Source organism: Physeter macrocephalus, chromosome 18 (assembly GCF_002837175.3).
Source record: "Physeter macrocephalus isolate SW-GA chromosome 18, ASM283717v5, whole genome shotgun sequence".
In the NCBI taxonomy this organism is placed as follows: Eukaryota; Metazoa; Chordata; class Mammalia; order Artiodactyla; family Physeteridae; genus Physeter; species Physeter macrocephalus.
Window position 1 is genome coordinate 86,040,147 of NC_041231.1, and position 22,872 is coordinate 86,063,018.

General features: G+C 48.0%; 2 protein-coding genes across 3 annotated transcripts; one reads left to right on the forward strand and one right to left on the reverse strand.

Annotated features, from left to right (window-relative positions):
* The first annotated feature begins 6,388 nt into the window (after positions 1-6,388).
* On the forward strand, positions 6,389-10,320 carry ZFP57 (ZFP57 zinc finger protein). Its single transcript, XM_028479761.2, has 4 exons — positions 6,389-6,872; positions 7,331-7,463; positions 7,922-8,002; positions 9,083-10,320. Exons 1-4 carry the CDS (start codon positions 6,528-6,530, stop codon positions 10,318-10,320), a joined length of 1,797 nt encoding a protein of 598 aa, XP_028335562.1. The 5' UTR covers positions 6,389-6,527.
* A 988-nt stretch (positions 10,321-11,308) lies between these two features.
* On the reverse strand, positions 11,309-20,803 carry MOG (myelin oligodendrocyte glycoprotein). 2 transcript variants are annotated; one of them, XM_007117216.1, is made up of 7 exons: positions 20,722-20,803; positions 19,275-19,622; positions 15,266-15,379; positions 13,931-13,951; positions 13,583-13,603; positions 11,656-11,676; positions 11,309-11,322 (listed from the first exon to the last, which is right to left on the reverse strand). In XM_007117216.1, exons 1-7 carry the CDS (start codon positions 20,801-20,803, stop codon positions 11,309-11,311), a joined length of 621 nt encoding a protein of 206 aa, XP_007117278.1. The 2 variants fall into 2 exon arrangements, with proteins under 2 accessions (XP_007117278.1, XP_007117277.1); XM_007117215.1 differs by lacking the exons at positions 11,309-11,322; positions 11,656-11,676 and having other exon boundaries at positions 13,428-13,603.
* Positions 20,804-22,872: the final 2,069 nt, after the last annotated feature.

The following is a 22,872-nucleotide window of genomic DNA, read 5'->3' on the forward strand; positions in this document are numbered from 1 at the left end:
CTGGTCAGGGAAAAATCCCACAAACTGAGCGGTGCAGCCAAAAAAATTTTAAAAAAGAATAAATAAGCTACTATGCTATTTCTTTGCACTCCTTTAAAGTCAAGTCCCTTAGAAAGTCTATACCAGCTCCCTGCATTCTAGTTTCAGTGCCCATCAATCCACCAAATCCCTTTTTGCGGAGTCATCAGCAAAGAGCTCCGGGTGGCTAAATCCAATGGACAGTTAAGGGTGGAACGAAAAGGAGAAGGTGCCAACAACAGGCAGAAGACCTGATAGGCATTTGGCAGCAAGAGGGATCAACAATTCAAGTGTAAGAATGCATAACACAGAAAACAAGAGGCCAAGGAAGAGCAACGGTCCTTAGAAGTTGGAGATCAGGCAGGAAACCAATGGAACCCATTTAAGGAAAGGGAGTAGGGTACCAAAGGAATAAGATAAACAGTTATAAGACTCAGGATAAAACACAAGGATAGGAATAGAAGCATTGACAAATCCAGGACGTAGAACTATTGAATTGGGTTCCACTAGGGATGGGACAAGTCTGAGTCTTAGGCTGAGTTGAGCCAATAGTTGAGGGTTAAGAAAGTCCAAAATAGGGCTTCCCTGGTGGCGCAGTGATTGAGAGTCTGCCTGCTGATGCAGGGGACACGGCTTTGTGCCCCGGTCCGGGAAGATCCCACATGCCGCGGAGGGGCTGGGCCCGTGAGCCATGGCCGCTGAGCCTGCGCGTCCGGAGCCTGTGCTCCGCAAGGGAGAGGCCACAACAGTAAGACAGTGAGAGGCCCGCGTACTGCAAAAAAAAAAAAAAAAAAAAAAAAAGAAGTCCAAAATAGAAACAGAGCTTATCAGGTCATAGGGGCAGGAGACAAAGCAGATAATTACTGTAACCCTCATACTGAGTCAGTTACATGAGATAAGAATTTGAACTCATTAAAGCCTGCCTGATATTATCTTTAACCATGGAAGTCATAGTGGCTTGCAAATTGAGCCGCAGGATATAAGGTGTACAAGGTTGGTGTGTTGTTTTAAATAGAACTAATTATGAAGTCTTTCACTGGAGTAGCACTACAAATTACAGTAAGGTTGAACAGGAGTACATTTTATCCTTCAAGGGGGATGGTAAGCAGATCAGCAAGGCCATTTAGCATAGGCAAATAAAAGGCAAACCATTGCTGTGTTTTCTGGGAGGCCAAACACATGGCACAGATTAGTTTCAAGGGGCACAATGGTATGGATGGAGAAGGCTGGGCTAGAATAACAGCACTGTACCCTACAGTGTCAACAGTGGTGAGGCACCACTGATAGCCCTTGAGGGGGTCAAAGAGCCAATGAAGTCCATCTGCCAGGAGCAGATAAGGACAATGCCCCTTGCTATGTGGCCTCCCTCATCGTAAGACAAGTCAACTTTTGGCAGTAATTGCAAGTCCAAATCAGAAACTGAGTCCTTTACTTTGTGCCCAGTCTATGTTGGTGAATGTCTTGCCATGTCTGGTATGATGATGGACTCAGGCAGCAGTGGGGACTGTCTTCACAGAACATGTTTCCATCAGCAGCTTGATTCCAGTCAATTCCATCAGCAACCAGGCTCTTCTTGTGGGCATTCACCTGAGTGACCCAGATGGTTAGATAAGCAGTTACGGTTTATTTCCACAGTTTGCAGCTCCAAAGACAGATGTCTCACCAGTCTAGTTTTTCAAGTGGCATACCACATAGGTAGGCAACAGCACAAGAGTCAGTAAAATTATAGGAAGGTGGATCAAAGAGGTTATTGGCGAGAGCTATGAAATGGCCTTGTGTTCTGCCCACCAAGATGAGCGACAACATCCATTTTTGGCTCTGCATCACTGGCAATGAGATTGAATGGCTGCATCAGCCAGGGACAGCGTTGGGTTTCAGCCTAGCCGAACCACAGTGAACCGGGGCCAGGCATTTAGGGGAATCTCTGTGAACTGAGAGCCCCATGGAACCAGCAGCTTTGCTTCAGTTGGCAGAGTAGGGGATAAAGTTTTTCCCAGAGGGATATCTGCCACTTTTCCTTGTAAAGTAGAGATGTTGAAGCCAGGACACATCCTTAAATATACCATTTCCAAATGAAGATTATTGGGTCCTTCCCACTTTGTTAGAAGTTGAGTCCAAGTTGACCTACCCCCAAATGTGAGCATTAAGCTAGAGTGTCAGAAGGCTTCCATGGGTCAGGTGTTTAGTTTCGATAGGAGCCCAGTAGCAAGCTGATGCTGCTTTTCAAGATGAGTGTACCCAGTAACCATGTTAGGAAGGTGGCAGGTCCAGAACCCTAAGGAGTGCCACTGAGCACAGGCTGCCTCCATCACCATCTCCACCAGCCTACTGTCTCCATCTGACTCTGTGGGAGCCTCCTCAGCCCACCCACATGAATGGTCTGTCCACAAGGGCAGATCACAGGGTCAGGTACCTTGGGAACACTAAGAGATTTAAAACCTGCATCTGCCAGCCATCCAGTACTAACCATGGATCCAAGACTCCAGTGTACAGACTTGAAAGCAGGGGGGCTGGTTTCCTGTCCCAGTACAACCAGATGTGGGCTTTGGCAAGGCTCAACATCTCTGAGCCTGGTTCCTCATCTGTGAAGACAGAATAACAAATTCCTACCTCACAAGATGTTTGTGAGGATTTAATGGAGGCTATGTTTACAAGGTTTTTTTTGTAAATTGCAAAACCCCGTGCCAATGTGAAATATAAAATATGATCATGATACAAAATGGTATATGGTAAGTGCTAATTAAGTGGAAAGGAAATAAATGTGATTTCCGTTGAGCTGATTTAAAAAAAAAAAATAGACATTACTGAGAAACGTCAAACTGGGTTTGGGTAAGTGGCCAAGGTAAGTAGAACTTTACCTGAACGTGTCCTCTCTGCTCCCCTACCTCTGTCTTCTGTCATCATTTAAGTCACAGCGGTTTGCCTTCACTTTTCTTTCTTTCTCTCTTTTTAAAATTAATTTATTTTATTTTATTTATTTATGGCTGCATTGGGTCTTCCTTGCTGCTTGCAGGCTTTCTCTAGTTGCAGCAAGCAGGGGCTTCTCTTCCTTGCGGTGGCTTCTCTTGTTGCAGAGCACGGGCTCTAGACGCGCGGGCTTCAATAGTTGTGGCGTGCAGGCTCAGTAGCTGTGGCTCACGGGCTCAGTAGTTGTGGCTTGTGGGCTCTAGAGCGGAGGCTCAATAGTTGTGGCACCCGGGCTTAGTTGTTCCGTGGCATGTGGGATCTTCCTGGACCACAGCTCGAACCCCTGTGCCCTGCATTGGCAGGCGGATTCTTAACCACTGCGCCACCAGGGCGGTCCTGCCTTTGCTTTTTTAAGGTGCTGTGTGCACCCAGGTCTCTTTCTGCGAGCGCGTAAAGGTCTCATTTTTCTCCTTTGGGCTCTAGGTGATGGTGGTTGGTGATTATGTGGTTTTTTTTTTTTTTGATTATGTGTTTTAATCAGAGGTAATTTAATCCTTTTTTCCCCCAAGACTAAATTAAGACTGGGAATGAGATCCGAGCGCTAGGTGGGACCAGCGGCTGCAATTGGTAGGAGGAATGGGCTAATGGGGCGGGGCGAGTCCTCTTCCTTTTAAGCTTCCTAGACTATGAACTCTTGACCTTGGCGGGCCCACAAGCTTAACCCTGCAGCGTGCAGGGTGGCCTTGCGGAAACAGGCGAGGAGAGCGGGGCCGGGGCCGGTGCCGGGCCCTGGTGGGGCCGGGACGGGGTCGTGGGCAGCCGGTAAACGTGCGCCGGAGTGGAGCGGGCTCTCCGCTGGCCGCTCGGAAACCCTACGTCCTAAAGTCCCGGTCCTCGGCAGCGGCGGGTGAGTAGTAGGACAGCGGGGATTTGAGCTCGCGGTGGTGGAAGTTAGTGAAGGGTCTTTGTCCCGCAACCTTCCGCCCCTGACCTCGGCAGGCGAGGGGAGCGTCGCGCCGAGCCCCGCATCTTGGGGGAGCTTCCAACCCCTGGGGCCCATGGGGAAACCTGGGTTAGGGTATGGCCCAGGGCGCCCACCACTCCGGCCGCGTGGGGGACTCGGCGAAGAGGACGGGCTCCTGGCACGTGCTGAAAAAGCCGGGATCCCAGCAACGAAGTTTCGGGGCAGACAGGCATCGGGCAGTGCCGTCCCAGTCAACGGGACCAGTTCAGGGCACAGAAATCCCAACCAGTGGGTATTAACGAGCGTGCCACGCAGTGGTGAGCGAAACTCTCCGTCCCTGCCCGCGAGAGGCCCCGAGACCCGAGTGTGGCGCTGGGCGCGCAGTGACGGGAGGTACGCCCTGTGGGCTCACGATCTGGTCCGGCAGAGCTGGGCAGGAGCTGCAAAGGGCCCTTGAGGGACAGAGCAGAGACCCGAAGACCGGGTGAGAAGGGCGAATGCCCGAGGGTCGTTTTGCTTGGCCGAAGGGCAGAAAACAATACTGCCTGGAACACCGGGGTGGGGGGCGGCGAGGGCGGACCCCACGAAGCCTGGCAGGTGCGGTGGGGATTTCAGTCGTTCTCAGAATTGCTATGGGAAACCATGGACGGGTTTGGGGTTAGAGAGAGATTGGGTGGACTCAGAGAACTGGAAAATGGCGACACATTCCCTCGAGGGATTTACATTCTGGAAGGGCAGGGACGGGCTGGGAACAGATAAACCGGTCTGCGCCGAAAGTCTGTTGAGTTATATCCAGCCTCTTTCCATCGCGCCCCAGCCGGCTTGAGCTCTGGGGCGTGTGGATGTAGAAAGTACTATCGAGGTAAAAGTGCCAGAGGCAGGCAGCAGCTGCCAGAAATTTCGGGCTCCATAGTCATGCTCCCTTCCCAAACCAGAGAACCAGCTTAGAATCTGGACCGAGGGCCTCAGGCTACCACCCGCAGCAAATGCTTTTTGAGAACGACTGACAGGGGTGGGTCTCTCCTGCGGGAGAAGGGAAAAGCCAGGACCTGGAGGATACTATTACTGAGACTGTTTTGAAGTGTTACTTTCATTGTGTTTGGCTGGAGAGTAGGAGAATAATCCAGACCTGCCCCTCTCACACAATGATTGTGGATGGTCTTGAAAGAAAAGGAGGGAGGGAGGGAAGGAGGGACTCAACTTCACCTCCCAGGAATGCACCTTTCCTGTCCGCTTTCTTTTCAGCGATCCCACTAACTCCATTGTTGAATGCCCTTTTCCTTGCTGGCATTTTCAATTCTACCACCTTTCAAAAAAGTGAAAGGAAGAAAAAAAGTGAAAGGAAGAAAGGCAACAGGTTTTTGTGTCTTCATTCTTTTCATTCTATCTGGAGGGAGGAGAAGCGGGGTGAGTGGCTGTCAGCAGGAGGTGGTGGGAGTTCAACCACGTGTGGGCAGAGCAGGAACTCCCTGGGCTCGGCAGGCAGCCCAGCGCCGGGCTGCCGGGCTCCTTGGGAGCCCTGCAGAAGCCTTTGCTGTTGGGTTGTTACCATTATCATTCTTTTTTTTTTTTTTTTTTTTGGCCATGCCTCGAGGCATGTGGGATCTTAGTTCCTGGACCAGGGATCAAACCCGTGCCCCCTGCAGTGAGAGCTAGGACTCTTAATCACTGGACCTCCAGGGAAGTCCCTCCATTATCATTCTCTTTTTTTTTTAAAATAAATTTATTTTATTCATTTATTTATTTTTGGCTGCGTTGGGTCTTCGTTGCTGCGCGCGGGCTTTCTCTAGTTGTGGAGAGCGGGGGCTGCTTTTCATTATGGTGCGCAGGTTTCTCATTGCGGTGGCTTCTCTTGTTGCGGAGCACGGGCTCTAGGCACGCGGGCTCAGTAGTTGTGGCACACGGGCTTAGTTACTCCGCGGCATGTGGGATCTTCCCAGACCAGGGCTTGAACCCGTGTGCCCTGCATTGGCAGGCGGATTCTTAACCACTGCGCAACTAGGGAAGCCCCATTATCATTCTTTACAAGGGTCTGTATGTATTAAAAATCCACAGAACTGTATATTTTTGGGTCCTGGATGGGATCTTAGAGAGTCTCCTTTAATCTCATTTTCCAATGAAACCAGATCAGAATGAAAAAACTTGTACAAGGTGGTTTGTGACAGATCCAGGGCTGGTTACCTCAGGCACATGCTTTCTTTCCAGAATACCGTACTGTTGCTCTAGAGAGGGCTTTGGGACAGCGGAAATCATGTCCTCAGTGGTAGAGTCAAGGCTTTGAACACAAACTCTGCTGTGGACCGGGAGTATCCTTGAGCACATTACTTAGCATCTCTGTACTTTAGGTTCCTTAAAATGGGGTCATTAATCGTTACCTCATGGAGCGGTGCTGAGGGGTTTTAAGTACAAAGCAGGGGTTCAGTAACTCTTGGTGTTCCTCGCTCCCCCTCTTGCTGATATGATTTCTCTCTGATCTCAGGTTCCTAGAGGTGGGCACCAGCCAGCGGCTAGAAACAGGGTGAAGCAGAAGGCAGACGACGCCTTCAGAGCCCCAACCTGGCATTAGTGAACAGTGGCTGCTGAGCCAAGGGTGACCAGGTTCCTGAACTCTGTGGCCTAGGCTTGGAGGGAATCAAAGATGTTCTCAGTTGTGAAAGAGGAGAATTCGGACAGCAGGACAAAAAAGGAAGACGGCCCCCTGGGGCAGATACCTTTGCCACCGGAGGCCACATCAAACCCTGGGGCCTTTTCAAAGCCTCTCCACCTGCCCAGTCACTGGGAGGTAGATAGCCCCAGGAAGGAGCCCAGTCAGCCTAGGGGGCCAGACCAGGACTGGATAAAGCTAGAAAGAGACATCAGGGAAGAGCAGGTGTTTGACCTGCTGAAGCCAATTGAACCTGTACAGAAGCTGCTCCCTCAGGTGGATGAGGAGGCCCTGCAGGAAGCCGTGAAGGGAGAATGCTGGTGGAAGGCGTGGGTGAAGGTGAGGAGACCAAGCGAGAGACAAAGGGAGGGACTGGGTCCTGGACTCCAGGAGCTCTTTCATCCATTATCCTGTCTACAGAACAAATGGAATCTCAAGAGTGTTCCAAGCTGAACAGCACCCAGGAGAAGGGGTTTCAAGGACTTTTTTTCAGACTCCACACCACCTTGGCATCCTTCAAGGAGTACTTGCTGAAATTCCTCAGAGTGGCAGCCTTTTTCCTTTGCGCTCTTCCTACTTATATTCAGTATATACCCCTCCTTTCTCCCCCACATTGTTCTTCCCTCCTCTCCATCCTTCCTTTCCTGTCTGTACATTAAAGTTGCTGGCTTTGTACTTGTCTTTTCCTATTTCTCCCTTCCTTCCGTGTTTTTCTTTTTCTCTTAGTTGTCTGAATCTTGAGACTGGATGTCTGTCTGTCTATATACAGACTCTCTGAATCTCTCCTGTTCTTCCAGAAGCCAGTCACCTCTGAGGATGTGGCAGTGAATTTCAACCAGGAAGAGTGGGAATGTCTAGATGCCAGTCAGAGGGTCCTCTACCAGGACGTTATGTCAGAGACCTTCAGAAACCTGATGTCTGTGGCTGTGGGTAAGAGGCTGGGGTTCCTCACAAGCCCTCTGTCCCAGGCCTCTGGGACATCTTGTTTCCCTGGGCAGGTAGATCAGCTCACAATTAGCTTCACTGATCCTTGGTTCTATACGTTCCAGGTATGCAAGATCTGGGTTACTAGGCTCAGGGTGAAAGAAGAAATGAAAGGTTGCATGAAGGCAAAGATAAGGCTTGTGACATGATGATAATGTTCTCAAAGTTTGCAAATCTGCCTATTCATCCAACTAGTATTTACTGAGTCACTCCTATGATGTACCAGGCACTTTGTTGAGAGCTGGCCTTTTGCGTGTCTCCTCCCTGCACCTAAGTGTCCCAGATTATGGCTCTTAAACCAAAGATAACGGAAGAAGGTAGCCTGTGTGAAGGGGGCCAAGCCTGGGACCTCAACTCTTCCTCTTATTCCCACTCCCCAGTCAGAATCTTTCTGTCTAATCCAGACCTGATCGCCAAGTTTGAACAGGAAGAGAAACAGTGGAGAGCAGATCTCCGTCCGCCAAACGGAGAAGGCCTTCATTCAGGTAAGAATTGCAAAGGAGAGAGGAGGGTGAAAGGACCCAGGACATGCCTTGGGAGGATGGAAATGACTAAGAGGATCGGGGGTCTGCATACCCGCTCCTAGCCTGCATCCTTCCTGCCTGGTCAGACGTGGAGCTGGAAGAAACTTTGACATCATCTGCTCAAGTCCCCTGGCTTCAAGAAGATGAGTATCTAAGCCATTCAGGACAAATGAATATCTTCAGTTTCTAGAGATGGAGAGATTCCATGTCAGTTGCTTATGTCAGTGATACCGCCTTGATTAAAAAGTCCTTTCCGGGACTTCCCTGGTGGTCCAGTGGGTAAGACTCCACGCTCCCAATGCAGGGGGCCCGGGTTTGATCCCTGGTTGGGGAACTAGATCCCACATGCGTGCCGCAACTAAAAGATGCCACATGCTGCAACTAAGATCTGGCGCAGCCAAAATAAATAAGTAAATACATTTTTTTTTTAAGTCCTTTCCAAAAGAAGAGAAAGGGAAGGGAGATGAGCTTGATGCTGAGTTGGAGGAGGGGAGACTTGTTCTTAAGAGTAGAATAAGGACTTGAGAGAAATTTAAGTCTGAGCTGACCACACTCCTGGTTTGCCAGGACAGTCCTGGTTTATGCTTCTCATCGTAGCTTGATTGTTAATAGCACCTCCCGTCACTCAAGTGTCCCAATTTTCATGATATATTATGAGGTCACCTGTGGGCATCTGGGGTGTCTGCGAGTACGAGCAAAATTGAAAATGAGAGAAATTAACACACATGGTAAATCAGCTATACTTCAATTTAAAAAAAAAAAGGAAAGGAAATGGATTTCAAGAAATGTGGTTAAAATTTTGATCTCTGATATTGTTGGAAGATTCCAGTTAAATTTTTATTTGCTTTTAATTGGAAAACCCAAAAGTTTACTCTTATCTCTGGCCTCTGAGGTCTAAGAGTGAGCGTGAATGTCAGATGGGAGAGGGAGGGCAGAAAGAGGGAAGTAGCTTGGACTGAACGGAGAGCTTGTGTCGGGGTTGTCGTGGTGAATCTCGGGGTTGTCGTGGTGAATCTCGCTATTCTTCCTCATTCCCTACAGGAGGCAAGAGAGAGGAACTTCAAGAACAGAGCCAGAGTTTGGGAGATGAGGGAAACAGCGATGACAAGAAGGTCTCCCTTGCTCGCAGAAGGGCAGGCCCATCCTCTGCTCCAGCTGGGTCCCTGGACAGGACACCAGTGTTCCCAGCATCCTGGGCTGGGCCACCCTTTACCTGCCATACCTGTGGCAGGTGCTTCAGCAAGCGCTCCAGCCTCTACAACCACCAGTTTGTTCACAGCTGCGGCCAGTGCGGGAAGTCCTTCCTGAACCCCAAGGAGCTCAGCTGCCACCGGCGCAAGCAGCACCTCGGGGAGCGGCCCTTCTGCTGCTTGCTCTGTGACAAGACCTACTGTGACGCTTCCGGGCTGAGCCGCCACCGCCGTGTCCACCTGGGTTACCGGCCCCATTCGTGCCCTTTCTGTGGGAAGTGCTTTCGGGACCAGTCTGAGCTCAAACGCCACCAGAAGATACACCAAGGCCAGGAGCTGGGTGCTGGAAAGCAGAAGCATATCGTGAAGATTCCAGACAACACAGCTGGATTCCAGGGGCTGGCAACTGAAAACAAGGCACCAGTGGCCGGGACCCAAGGACCCTCATTTAAAACCACGGGTCCTGAGGCTCAGACCCAGCCATCTTTAGACAGGAGCCCAGCACCTACAACCAAGAACCAGGTAGTCACTGGGAAGGCTCAGCGCCCAGTCGTTACAACCCCAGAGCCTGTGACCAGGACCCAGGCAGCCAACACGAGAGCCACCTGCCTGGATACCAAGTCCAGCTCTCACCCAGGAAAGCCTTCAAGACGCAAGGTCTTCTCTTGCCCTCACTGTCCCTTGACCTTTAGCAAGAAAATCTGTCTCTCCAGCCACCAGAAGGCCCACTCCACAGAGCAGTCCAACCGCTGCTTCCACTGCGGCAAGTCCTTCACCTTATTCTCTGGGCTGGTCAGGCACCAGCAGACTCACTGGAAGCAGAAGCTCTACTGTTGCCCTATCTGCGACGTCTGCTTTGGGGAAAAAGAGGACCTTTTGGGTCACTGGGGGGGCTACAGGGGCAAGGGGCTCTGCCTGGGCAGTCCCCATAAATGCTGGGCGATCCTGGGTCAGTGGCTTGGCTTCTTTCCCAATGCCTCCACTGTGGCGGGGGAGGAGATGGGTCTTTCTCCTGGATCCATACCCTCAGGAGAGGGAAGGCAGGGAGGGGAGAAGGCAGCAGAGGAAAGAAAGCAGATAAGGCAATGAAGGTCTTGGAATGTAAATAAATGGCCTTTCCACCCGAGGTCTTTCTCTGTTTGGTTTTCCTGAGGGGTAACCTCCAGGGTAAGGAGACAGGTGGAGAGAGAGGTGAAGGAATAATGAAGGACATACAGAAAGGAAAAGGGACAAGAGGTGGCACGTGGAAACTTGTAGTATTATTAATTAGCACCCAGCTTGTTTCTTTGTGTCTGATAGACCATCAAGTAGTAGTTGTTGAAGAAAGCAGTGGACACTCCAATAGGTATGAAGATGGGAGAAAAAGGATGAGTGGGGGAGAGAGTCTGAGGGACCCATCTGGACCAGATGTAGAAGGGAGCCATTTTAAAGCAGGTGTGTGGCCCAGTTCTCATCCCTTGCTCCCCTGGCACCTCGGTAGGCTGCCCGGGACAAGATGGAGCTCTGGCCAGTGTTCTGTGGGTTTCTCCCCATCTCCTGTTTTTGGTTAGGGCTCCCCATGTCCTCACTCTGCAGGTCACTTGGCGCTGTCTTGGATGTTTTGGACTTTTCCTGCTCCTTCCCAGCAGGGCTGAGATCTTGGAAGAAACAACCACCATTTGCAAAGCTGGTGTGCTATGATTTGCAGTGAGGAGGTTCCTGGTCTCCAGTTCATGGCAGAGACCCTCTTGTCTGTGTTACTCTGCAGCACAGGTGCCCTCTGATGGAGAGAAGAGCAGCTGCCTGACTGTAACCAGAGAGGGCTTCAGATGGAAGATAGACCAAGGAGTAGAAATATGTGGGCAGCAGTAGAAATATGTGGGAGAGGAAGGAAGGAGCTGGGGAAAGGGAGAGACAAAGTAGATGACAGAAGAGAAGTTGATCCTATTTGGAATTCAGAGCATTCCTGCAAGTGCAGATTAGAATGTCCCCCCAGCAAAGAGGCCAGTGAGTGTGCAACTTGATGGATGTGACATCCCCGAGGACCAGTCTTTGGGCCAACCAGGCTCTTCTCCACCCTGCCAAGATGCGACATCATTCAGAAGGGGTTTCCTAGAAGGAGGAGAAAATAACTTGAAAAAGCTGTCAACAGTTTCTATCATGAAACTGTCACACCAGGGAGAAGAAAGGCCCTGTGGAGTCATCTAGTCTTGGAGGTGAGGCCCAGGGCAGCTGCTGTAGGGAACAATCGAGAAAGGAGGCCAGCTGGGGTGGGATTCTTGCTTTGGAGCACGAAGGTGGAGGAGGAGTCCTCCCTCCAGCCAGGCTCACCAGCCCTTCCTTTCCTTTGGGATTTTGATCCCTCAATTAGCCCCCTCTTCCCCTTGCTGCTTTCCTCGTTGTTTTTTTTTTTTGCTCTCAGCTTATAAGAAAAAGAGAACTTACTTAGCTCTTCAAGAAATTGCCCTGAAAACAAAGAGAAATAGGTGATGAGTGGAAGATGACTAACTCCTCCCACATCCTCCCTGTGGAATTCATAGTCACCCCCCCTCCCTTTCCACTAAGGGACCCCACACATCTCAGTAAGTGGTTCTCTTCATGGATTCTCTGAGGAGGCTGGAGTTGGCCATGTGGACAGAGCAGGAAGGAAATTCCAGCTCTGAATCTTGAGCCCTGGTTCCAGCCACCCTCTTTATGTTTCCCCGCTCAGGGCTGGCTTGACCCCTGCTGCTCAGTGGTCCTGTTTGCTGCCCCAGCACTGCACCTGCTAGTCTTCGGTGTAGCCAGTTGTAGCAGATGATCAAGGCCACCAGGGGTCCGATAAATGGCACGATTACAAACAGGGTTATCTTCCAGCAGGGCACCCTCAGGAAGTGGGGATCTGAATCGTTTGCCACAGAACAAACAGGATTAACATGTGTTCCCCCTTGTGTCCCAACCACCCCTCTCCATTTATTATTGGGTTTCTTTTGGGTGGTGGAGGGGGGAGGTTCTTAACCTGGGTTCCAAAATAGTTTGTGGATAGAGTCCAGGGAGTTCATGAATTTGGATGAGAAAAGCACTACATTTTTATTTTCACTAACTTCAAACTGAATTTAGCATTTTCTTACACTAAAAATGTAGCTAACAAACCAGTTATCAGCAGTACCTGTGACTTTATCACCAATGGAAACCACATTCCCTTCAGAGTTGTTGCAGAAATCTCAGAATACTGTTTATCAATAGTTTGAAATCACCAAATTATTAGACCTGCTGCTACATTTTATTATTTAATGTATATTTTTGTTATTTAAAGAAACATTTGTTACTTTATCACAAATTTGTTTATATTTCGAAAACTATTTCAAAACAATGGTTTTCTTTGTAATCCTATGTGTTATATTTTGTGTGTACAGTTCAAAACATTCTGGGAAGGGAGGGGTCCATGAGGCTTCACCAGATTGCCAAAGAGTACAAAAAGTTAAGACCTTTGTTATGTGAATCCTGTAAAACAAAGATCCTGTTCCTTCCCTTTGAGTTGCAGACTGTGTGTGTTGTTTTTTCTGCACACTGATTAAATGCTAGCGTGGAGCCAGGGGCACTTCCAGCCTCAGGAGGAGAGGCTGTTCAGGAAGGCTGCTCAGAGCAGGGACCATCTTATAATTTCTGCAACATCCATTCAACAAATATTTGGGTGCCCTTCTGTTGTAGGTATTGTCATTAGGCACTGGACAATCTGCAGTGAACAAAAAGGACAGAGACCATGTCCTAGGGCCGACATTCTATTTTTTTTTTTTTTTGCTGCACGTCATTCAGGATCTTAGTTCTCCCACCAGGGATTGAACCCTCACCCCCTGCAGTGGAAGTGCAGAGTCTTAACCAGTGGACCACCAGGAAGTCCAGGCCAACATTCTAGTGGGGTTTGATGTCTTCACTCTTCCCCCAAGACGCCTTCCCTGAGGAGTCACATGTAGTTACTCATTCTGTACTGTGAAAACTCATTCCCCTGTGTGAGCTGTTGATGATGTATATGTACTTTGTTCTCCAGTTAATTTATGTATATGTATCAACTCCCCAACTAGACATCAAGTTGATGGGCAAAGGATCTGTTTACCTCCCCTTTGTAATTCCTGAAAAAAGAAGTAATGTACATAAAGTACTTGTAATTCCTAGAATGTTAACATTTGGGAAGCTGTTACAGTGCCAGGTACATGCAAGCGTAATGTAAGTGTTTGCTATTATCTAACCCATCCTAGGTGCGTATGATGACATTCAAAGAAAGAACAAGAGAGGGAGGAAACCAACCAGAAGCCAGGGGTCCTTACATCCCCAGGTAACAGGAGCCGAGTGAAGCACCAAGCTGACCTGGGGTGCTGGGTACCCCAGAACTTACCAAAAGTCCGGTGGAGATTCTCTGAAAGAACAAATGGAAAGGGATTATTAGTATGGCACTCAAAACAATCTTTTCTCCTCTGAGCCTTTGTTATTTAATCACTTTAAATTGTAAGTGACGCACGATGGAGGAAAGGAAGCTGTAGGATTTTACTTCTACTCTGGTTGAAGGCAGGGAAGAGGAATGAGACTCTACGACTGGTTATAGGAGTTTTAAATAGTGAAGTTCCCGCCTGAAGGGAGCACAGGGTATTGGGACAGAGGCAGAGATGGTCTGAGAAAATGACCATTTCAGTTACGCCAGAAGACCTGGAGGGAGGCATGGGGAGGGAAGGTGCCTGGAACTCACCTATCTCTGCTGGAATTTTTCCTAAAATAGAAAAAAGGCGACATTTTTAGTTCCAGCTCAGGCACTAGATGGGGCCCCTCCACACCCATTGCCTTGGGCCTTTGTGCAGGGTGTTTCTCAGTAGCCCATGAACATCCTTAGAGTGAGAAGAGCACCAGATTTGAAAGCAGGAGTTCAGGCTCATTCCCTGGCTATTGCCTGGGTTAAATATTGGGTTAAAGAAAGCTGAGAAGCTCAGTAGACAGCTATGTTCACCAATGCCCCAAACCAATCTAAGGTTTTATTACCACCCCCACTACTCTCTGCTCCTTTTCTTGCTGGTTCTCAGTTCACAACGTCACTCCACCCCGCTGGATCGTCACTTTGTAAATCTAAAGCTACTTCCCATCTGAATGAGGAAGGAAGGAACTAAACATTTAGTTGAGCAGCTGCTTTGTACCGGCTCTGTTCTAGGTGCTTTACATAACACTATCCCCTTTAATCCTCCCATAACTTGTAGGAGGGAGGGTGTTATCTCTGCTTGACTCAGACAAGGCAACTGAGGCTTGGAGAGTTCATGTCATTGTCTGAACTGGATCTAAACCCAGGCTGGCAAACTCTTTCTGCTCAGCCATATGGGCTGAAGACCTTTCTCATGGGGGAGAAGAGGTAACTTGAGTATCTGGGACGAGGTCAAGGGAAGAGAAGATCCCACCAATATCCCCCCTCATATACTCCAAGCCCTCCTTGCTGCTTTATCCTCTTAGGAATGGGAGGGGGAGGAGAACTGGAGGCCTTGCGTGCTTTGGCTTTGAGAACGCTTGGTGGCGGGGAGAAGTCTCAAAATGAAAGCTCTTGGGCACAAGAGAGGAGCTTCAGACGGTTGAACCCGTGTTCTCAGTGTTGGATGGAAAAGGAGGAAACAACACCTACTATGTGGTAGGGACTTTTACCTACACTATCTTTATTTAAACCTAGTAGCACAGACTTGCCCGATTCTGAAGCTCACACTCCCCCGGTTGCATAAGCTGCTGTGTATGTTTCAGGGACCAGAAGATAGGGGTTTAGGCCTGAGCTCCGCCTCTTAGAAGCTGTGCCAGCTTGAGTAAATCTCTGATCCACTCCAGGCCTCAGTTGCTTCCTCTCTAAAATGGGGCTATTATATATCAGCCCTACCTCATAGGGAAATGAAAGGTCCTATTATCTAAATGATATTTACATTCGGTAGGATGTAAAACTTGTCATTATGGAGTTCTGAACCCAGAAGTCCCTCAAAAATAAACGTGAGCTGACCAAGCTCCAAGAGACCAGGCACTTCAGGGAAGGGTCCCCAGCCAGCCACCCTCCAGCCTGTACCTCTGAGTCTGCGCTGCAGGCAGAGGAAGACAAGGCCCACAGTGACCTGCAGGAGGAGCCCAGGCAGAACCGCGATGAGTACCAGCACTCCAGGGCTGACCCAGTAGAAGGGATCTGAAAGGCAGAACCGGGGTGGCCCAGCACCTGTCATCAACACCCAGCACAGTGCCCACGGCTCCATGAGCCAAATTCAAAGAAGATGACTCAGAACTAACACCTAGGCTTAGGTTTAAAGGAAAAGTAAGTGGTTGTTTCTGAGAAGGGCCAGTGGTTTAGAATGACAGGAGTCGAGGCTGTATACTGGGCCAGTCTTGGAGAGTTTTGAGAACCACGAAAGGGACTTAGATCTGATCCTCAAGGTCACGGGGTACCCTGAAGCATTTCATGCTGAGGAGTGACAAGATCTGATTTACTGACTGCAGGACTGGAGGAGGGGGGCAAAGGCAGTCAATTAAGAGGCCATGGTAATGGTGAAAGTAAAACACATGAGCCTAGGACAGTGGTCGTGGTGTAGGAAGTCAAGGTGAACTCAAATAGGAAAAAAAATACATATTTTCAGTAAACTTTAAACTGAAATTTAGTGTTTCTTTATGTTTGTAGGGAACACTCCACAACAATATGAACAGAACCTGAGACTTTGTCATCCCTAAAAATCACAAATATTTTCATATCACTGTACAGAAATCTCAAAATATCACTTACGTTCATTTTGAAATGACACTATTATTAGGGCCACCCCATATCTTACTTTAATATTTTGATAACTGTATTTCAGTACAAGTATGTTTTATGCATTTCAAATATCCTTCTGAGAAGGGGTTCATCGACTTTACCAGTCCGACAAAAGGGTGCATGACACAAAGAAAAGTTAAGAACCTTTCTTCTGGAGCTTTTGAGAAAGTAGGATCCGCCGCATTTGGTAACTGAGCAGACATGGAGTGGGAAAGATAAAGAGACATGGGATGACCTTTGGCTCTCTGTCGCCATCTATTGCCCATTCTCGAGTCGGCTCAGTGCCCCAAAGCTTTCCCTGTATAATCTCAATGTGCAGGGCCGGCCCTTTCCATCTTGTTCTCTGCGTTAGGGGGCTAGATAAAGATACTGCCATCAGGGTAGGCATTAAGTCACAGCAAACAACGTCAAACTGGTTTCTTAGGTATAAATACCATCCTTCAAGCTGCGGTTTCAGGCTCTTGTCTGTTACTGTGTTCCCCAGGAGAAAACACAGCCAGCTCTACTTTCAAAGTTCTCATTGGAAGTTACCTGGAGCAACACGGTTTAGCAATTGCAGATTTTAGTTCCTTTTTTTGTACACCTTTATATTTTAACAAAGGGTTAGGATCACAAAAAGAGAGAAAAGGAGACATTATGAGACTTCTGATGTAAAGTGATATGAACAAAGTATATAGCATCACCTATGAAATATGCTTGACAAAATAAATCAAACCTGAATCTGATTGTTCATATCCTAATCTATAAGTTTACAGAAAATAAAGGGTATGGAACACTGTATTAACGTGGGAATGAAATCAGCAAAATCTAGACCGTGGGAAACTCTACAGGGCGAATACCAACCTGTGCATCTTGTTTGGATTGGATTCAAGCAAACCAACTGTAAAAATATATTTATAAAACAATCATAAAAATGTGAACACAGGGGGCTTCCCTGGTGGCGCAGTAGTTGAGAGTCCGCCTGCCGATACAGGGGACATGGGTTCGTGCCCCGGTCCGGGAAGATCCCACGTGCCGCGGAGCGGCTGGGCCCGTGAGCCATGGCCGCTGAGCCTGCGCGTCCGGAGCCTGTGCTCCGCAACGGGAGAGGCCACGGCAGTGAGAGGCCCGCGTACCGCAAAAAAAAAAAAAAAAAAAAAAATGTGAACACAGACGGGGTATTGTTAAGAAGTTTTGTAAAATTTTAAAGATGTAATAATAGTATTTTGGTTATGATTTTGTTTTTGAGTTTTTCTATTTGAGACATAGTTTTGAGGATTTAGCAATGACACGATAATGCTGCCTAGGATTTGCCGGAGGAATTCATTTGGGGCGGATGGTGATGAGTGGGGTCTAGTGAAACAGGTGGCCTGTCCTTGGGTCATAACTGTTGCAGTCAGGTGATGGGAACTTGGAGGCTCATTATAATAATCTCTCTACTTCTGTATATGTTTTAAAGTTTCATAATGAAGAGTTTAAAGAAAGGTTTAGAGACAACTAGTAATAAAATCACAAAACTGACAAGAAAAATACAAAGTTGGAAGGAGAGACTAGAAACTCTTTAGAGAAAGAGGGAAGGTAATTACACCTGAAACTTGACAATCACATAGTTACTGCATTTCAGTCCTAAATTTGTCTCAGCTTCCTGGAGCCTCACGCTAGGTGGGTGGTCCATCATAAAACTCTCTTTTTTAAAAGACTCTTAGGCATGCAGATTATGAGAAGGGAGGAAGAGGGTCAGAATGTGGAAATCCACCCAAAGGAAAATTTTCTCCCCAGGCAGTTCATTTGTTTGTTTGTTTCCTTGTTGGGGTGGGGTGGGGATGTACTGGGGGAGGCAGTTATTGAGCCAGGAAGCTACTGAACAGGAATGAGGAAAATCGGAAAACTGGAGGGATCCTCACTATCAGACTTCCTTGCAGGTAAAAATCCCCCAGTGAAAACAGCTGTATGAAGAACATTCTGTGACGCACAAAGCTGTTTTCACATCCCTGAGATCCGTCTCTAGAAATAGTGCTTTGTTATCCCGCATACAATGCCATCTTCTGGTCCCAGTACTGCAACAGTGGCCCTTGAGATACAAAAGTGATCGATTGTCTGATGTTTGCCCTGCAGGTGGGGAGGAGGGAAGGGAAATGACCTGAGGCCCAGGCCTCAGAATATTTTTGTTCCTCAATTAAATAGCAATTAACTTTCAAATCTCCCCCTCCTTGTCCATGTCTTAACCCCTCTGGGATAAAACAAAAAAATAAATTTCAAAGTCATCCCTCACATAAAACATACCACAAATGAAATTCTGGAGAAAGGAAGCAGTGGAGGTAAAATCTATAGGTAACATCTCTTTCTATGATTATATTCAGATATTAGTTCTACTTAATTCCTTGCAACTGTTTACCAGGAATATATTGTTTAATAATGTTCCTCATCTAATAAAACACCACAAACACATCAACTGAGGAATTCACTGTAATAGGATTTGATCAGTTTGACTCCCTAGGAATAAGGCCCTTGTTTATAACAAAGAAATGAAAAGACAAACCAAAGCAAAACAAGAAAGGAAAAGGTCCACTTGGATACTTTGATTAACGTTCAGATAAGTCATATTCCCCTCTAGTAGCACAAAATAATCACAAATTCATTACTTTGGATTTTGCTGCCTACATTTATCATTTTTTTCTATTTAAAAATGTTTAAAATTTCTCTATATGTACTCACAAATGTGCATGTTATATACACACTTTTATGTAAATGGATAAATATGATGATATGGATAAAATTATGGTCTTTTTTCTTTTTTAATTGGATCACCCCCCATCCTCCCTTTTCTCCCCCAAAGTGAACCCTATTAACTTTCTTATGGATATCTTTATATGTTTCTCTGATATATAAAACGTAAAGTTTTGTTTTTGTTCCCTAGATTCTGTAGCTTGCTTTTATCACTCAACAATACCTTGTAAAATGCCTCCAAGCTGTCTGGAATGGCCCTAAAACAATCTTTTAAATGGTTGCATGATATTCACTGTAGGGGTAACAGTGTTTACTCAGTCACTTCCCTACTCATGGGCACGGACTCTGATTCTGGCTTCCTTACATCATTACAGAATAATGATGTAACGGACAACGTGAGCATATGAATTCCCAGAGATACTGATGTGCGTGCGTATCTCTATGGAGTTAATTCCCAGGAATGAGCTGTTTGGGTTGAAGGATCTCATCTCAATTGAGAGAATGACTGAAGGCTCAAAGGCAGGTCCTGGCCACCCAACAGACAATACCTACTATTATAGACACTACTCACCTTCCACTTTCAATTCCATTGCTGCCTCCTCTTGGTAAGAATGATCTCGGAAGAAGCAGGTGAAACCTCCTTCATCTGAGAACCTTACATTCCGGATCCTGAGGGTCACCTTTCCCTCCCCGATAGTCTCTTTCAGCAGCTCCGTGCGGCCCCGGTATTCAGGCGCCTGCTCTTCATCTTGGTCCTTGCCATTTCGGTAGAGATGAACCACCCTGGAGAAGGGGGGTCGGTACCATCCCACCTCCATGCCTGTAGCGTTCTTTCCTGGAGATATGCGACAGGGCAACTCCGCTTCATCCCCCACCAGCGCCCGGATGGGCTGCCCTGGTCCCATTACTCTGAACTGTCCTAGCCAAGACACAAAAGAAAAGAAACTGAGCATCAGAGGGAACGTTGACAAACAAGCCCTTCATGGGAAGGGCTGCTTCAAAACAGGGAAAGAAGAAGACACTTGATTTTTAAATAGAATTCTAGAGCCAGGGAGAAGCTCAGTTTTTCTTAAAGGTCTCTGGTTAGAGAGACACCGTGAGTTCCCTGGACAGAACATTCTAGCATGTGGTCATCCCAGCCTTTAGGTCCCACCTTGGAATGTGGTCCAGCCTCTTGCAGTTTAACTGTCCCGTGGGCCTCCCTCTTCAGACTTGGCCAACTTGATCCTTCTCCCCTTAGAGGTTTTGCTTCGGTCGTTCCCCCCACCACCACCTCTCCATCACTTCTCAGCCCTCTGTACTTGTTCACACCCTGGTCCCAAATTCTTCTCCTCTGAGATCTTCCACCCTAGAGGTGGAGGATCTTCTTTCCTTCTTTCTTCCTTCTTCTTTTCCTCTGTATCTTCAGCCCTCTCTACAGCTCCTGGACCCTGCCCTGTACAAGTTCCCAGTCTTTTTTCCTCTGTGGGACATATCTCCTTGTCAGACTTGGAGCTACTAGAAGATGAAGCTGGTTTCTCCATTAGACCTGCAGCCATTTCCCAAGGGAGTGTATGTTCTGAGCCTTCTCTGTTAGGCGGCTCCCTCAGATTGGGAATCTGTCTTCGGAGAGCAGGGCTCCTCTGTAAAAACTTATTAGTGCCTGAGAGTGTGAAACAGAACTCTCAGACATGCTGAGACACTACAACTCAACAAACATTTATCACGATTTACCATGGGACAGGCACAACTGAGCATATTATATATACCTTATCTAATTGAACCCTGACAGCAACTCCAAGGGGCTGTTATTATGATATTCCCCGTCTGATAGGTGAGAAAGCATAGTTGGAAAGATAGGTAAGACCCAGTTCAAGGAGAGCCCTGAGTTAAGGTCCCATGATGGATTTGGGTCCCCTTCTGGAGGCTGAAAGATAACTTGCATGGCAACTTGAGGGTGAGTTGAAGGAAGTGAGCCCAGGGAACTAGCCTTTCTGTTCTCAGGGTCTCCCCAGGGCAGGAATAAAGATAAATCTTACCTGCAGAGCTGGAAGACAGCTGGAGGAGGAGGAGGAGGGAGGGGAGGCAGCTGGGCAGAGAGGAGCTCAAAAAACTGGCCATCTCCACCGTCAGTGGGGAAAGAGAGTCCCTGCAGCAGGGTCAGGCCAAGCAGAGGCCCTCGGGGTGCGTGTCCCCACGGCTGAAGAAGCCCCAGGGGAGGATCGGGGAGGGCAGAGCTGCCCTGGCCCTGCTTCCTCCCCAGCAGAGTCGCAGCTGTGCTCCCCGACACAGCCCCACGTTACCCTTGCCAGGCACTTACACAAAAGGGCTACAGAGCCAGGGGATGACCAGGGTTTGCCTTCCCCACCCCCTCAGAGCTACGGAGCAGAGGCTGCCTGGTACTGGGCCTTCCTCCCCCACTCTCTCCTGGCGGCCAGCCTTTGAGGGGGCTTCTAGGATCTGACCTGTTGGGATGGATCACTCACTGGCCCTCAGGCTGAGGCTTGTCGGTGCAGTCTGCAAGGTCCCTTCAATCCCTCTACTCCAGGTATTAGCCAAAAGATAGGGATCTGTGTTGGAGTTTTAAAAAGGAAGGAACATTTAGACTTGGTTTCCTATTTCTACGGTCTCGTAACTGTCATTACCAGGCCATTCTTTTTCCTCTTGATGTCTGACCTTCCTCTCTCCCATCGCAAATCCAAACGCCCTTCCTTATGTTCAGATGTGTTGCTTGGACTTAGTTAGCTTCTCCCTCCCAAAGAATACATTTCAAAGAGTCATGAGTCAGGACTTCCCTGGTGGCGCAGTGGATGAGACTCCATGCTCCCAACGCAGGGGGCCTGCGTTCGATCCCTGGTCAGGGAACTAGATCCCACATGCATGCTGCAACTAAGAGTTCTCATGCCACAACTAAGGAGCCTGCCTGCCGCAACTGGGACCTGGTGCAACCAAATAAATAAATAATTTTTTTTTTTTTAAGTAATGCATTAAAAAAAATAATAAAGTCACGAGTCAAGTGTCAGGAGTTGATGGCCACCTGTGCTCCAAGAGGCAAGCATGAAGAAAGCAACATCCGCAAAGTCAGCGGCTGTCAATCAATACAGGCACTGAGGACAGATCAGCAGTCAGGACACAGCCCCCAGCCTGGCATCACTCTCCAATTTCCTCAGTGTCACAGGGGAAAGTGAGATCTGGGATGGGAATATGATCTTTCTCCTTATCCCCAGACTTGGCTGATCACTAAAGAGTGAGACCAGTATCAGCACCAAATTTGAAAAACATATTTTCCAATCTTAAAACAAGGATGTCTCCTCAAAAAAAAAAAAAAAAAGTCAGGATGCACAATTTAAAGCCATGCTGTCCAATACTGTAATCACTAGTCACAAGTGCCCATTTAAATTAAATAAAATTAAAACTCCAGTTCCTTGATTGCACTAGTCACGTTTCAAACGCTCAGTAGCACATACAGCTAGTTAGTGGTTACTGCATTGGACAGCACAAATATAGATCAGATCCATCATCACAAAAAATTATATTGGGCAGCACCGTTCAAGGGCTAGGGACAGACATTTTCTGCTCTTTTCTGAGATGAGCATGAGGGGCTAGAAGGATGGACACCAGTCAGCTGAGTCTGGGAGCGGTGTATTCTTTTTCTCTGCAAGGCGGCTGTAGTTTGGGCACAAGCAGGCTGGCCATTCTGAAGCTGTGAGGGTGAAAGTCAAGGTCTGGAGGGATGAAGGTGGGAAGAGGAGACTCTGTGCTTGCCTGACTTCCTCTCATGTGGGGATTCTCTCCTTCTAGAATCTAATCTATCCTGTGATGCTCTTCCTCCAAGATACAAGTTCAGGTTCAGGTAAGAAAGTTATGCACAAGATGCTTTCCTGGACAGGGTTTGGGGGTCATAGCGTACTTGAAATTGTCTGGCACTAGTCCAGTTGTCAAAAGCTGGATAGGAGATCAGGGTGGAGTGGAGGGTTAGAAGATCAGAGAGGGTCAGGAGCTAGCCAACCAAAACCACTTATAACGACTACACCCCCTACCTCTGAAGAGCTCACCTCACTTGCCTCCATGCCCTCGACTGCCTCACATCTTTGGAAAGGGGGTGGATTTCTGGAGCTGGGGCGAGCAGTCCCTTGGATGACATGGTCTCTGGACAAGGGAAAGTGGCAGGGCCACCAGCAAAAACAAAG

Coding starts and splice junctions, on each gene's coding strand:
- ZFP57 (XM_028479761.2), top strand. CDS start 6,528: ATGTTCTCAGTTGTGAAAGAGGAGAATTCGGACAGCAGGACAAAAAAG. Junction 6,873..7,330: donor GGTGGAAGGCGTGGGTGAAG/GTGAGGAGACCA, acceptor CTGTTCTTCCAG/AAGCCAGTCACCTCTGAGGA. Junction 8,003..9,082: donor CGGAGAAGGCCTTCATTCAG/GTAAGAATTGCA, acceptor CATTCCCTACAG/GAGGCAAGAGAGAGGAACTT.
- MOG (XM_007117215.1), bottom strand. CDS start 20,803: ATGGCCAGTTTTTTGAGCTCCTCTCTGCCCAGCTGCCTCCCCTCCCTC. Junction 19,623..20,721: donor GCTGTCTTCCAGCTCTGCAG/GTAAGATTTATC, acceptor TGTCTTGGCTAG/GACAGTTCAGAGTAATGGGA. Junction 13,604..13,930: donor AAAAATTCCAGCAGAGATAG/GTGAGTTCCAGG, acceptor TTGTTCTTTCAG/AGAATCTCCACCGGACTTTT.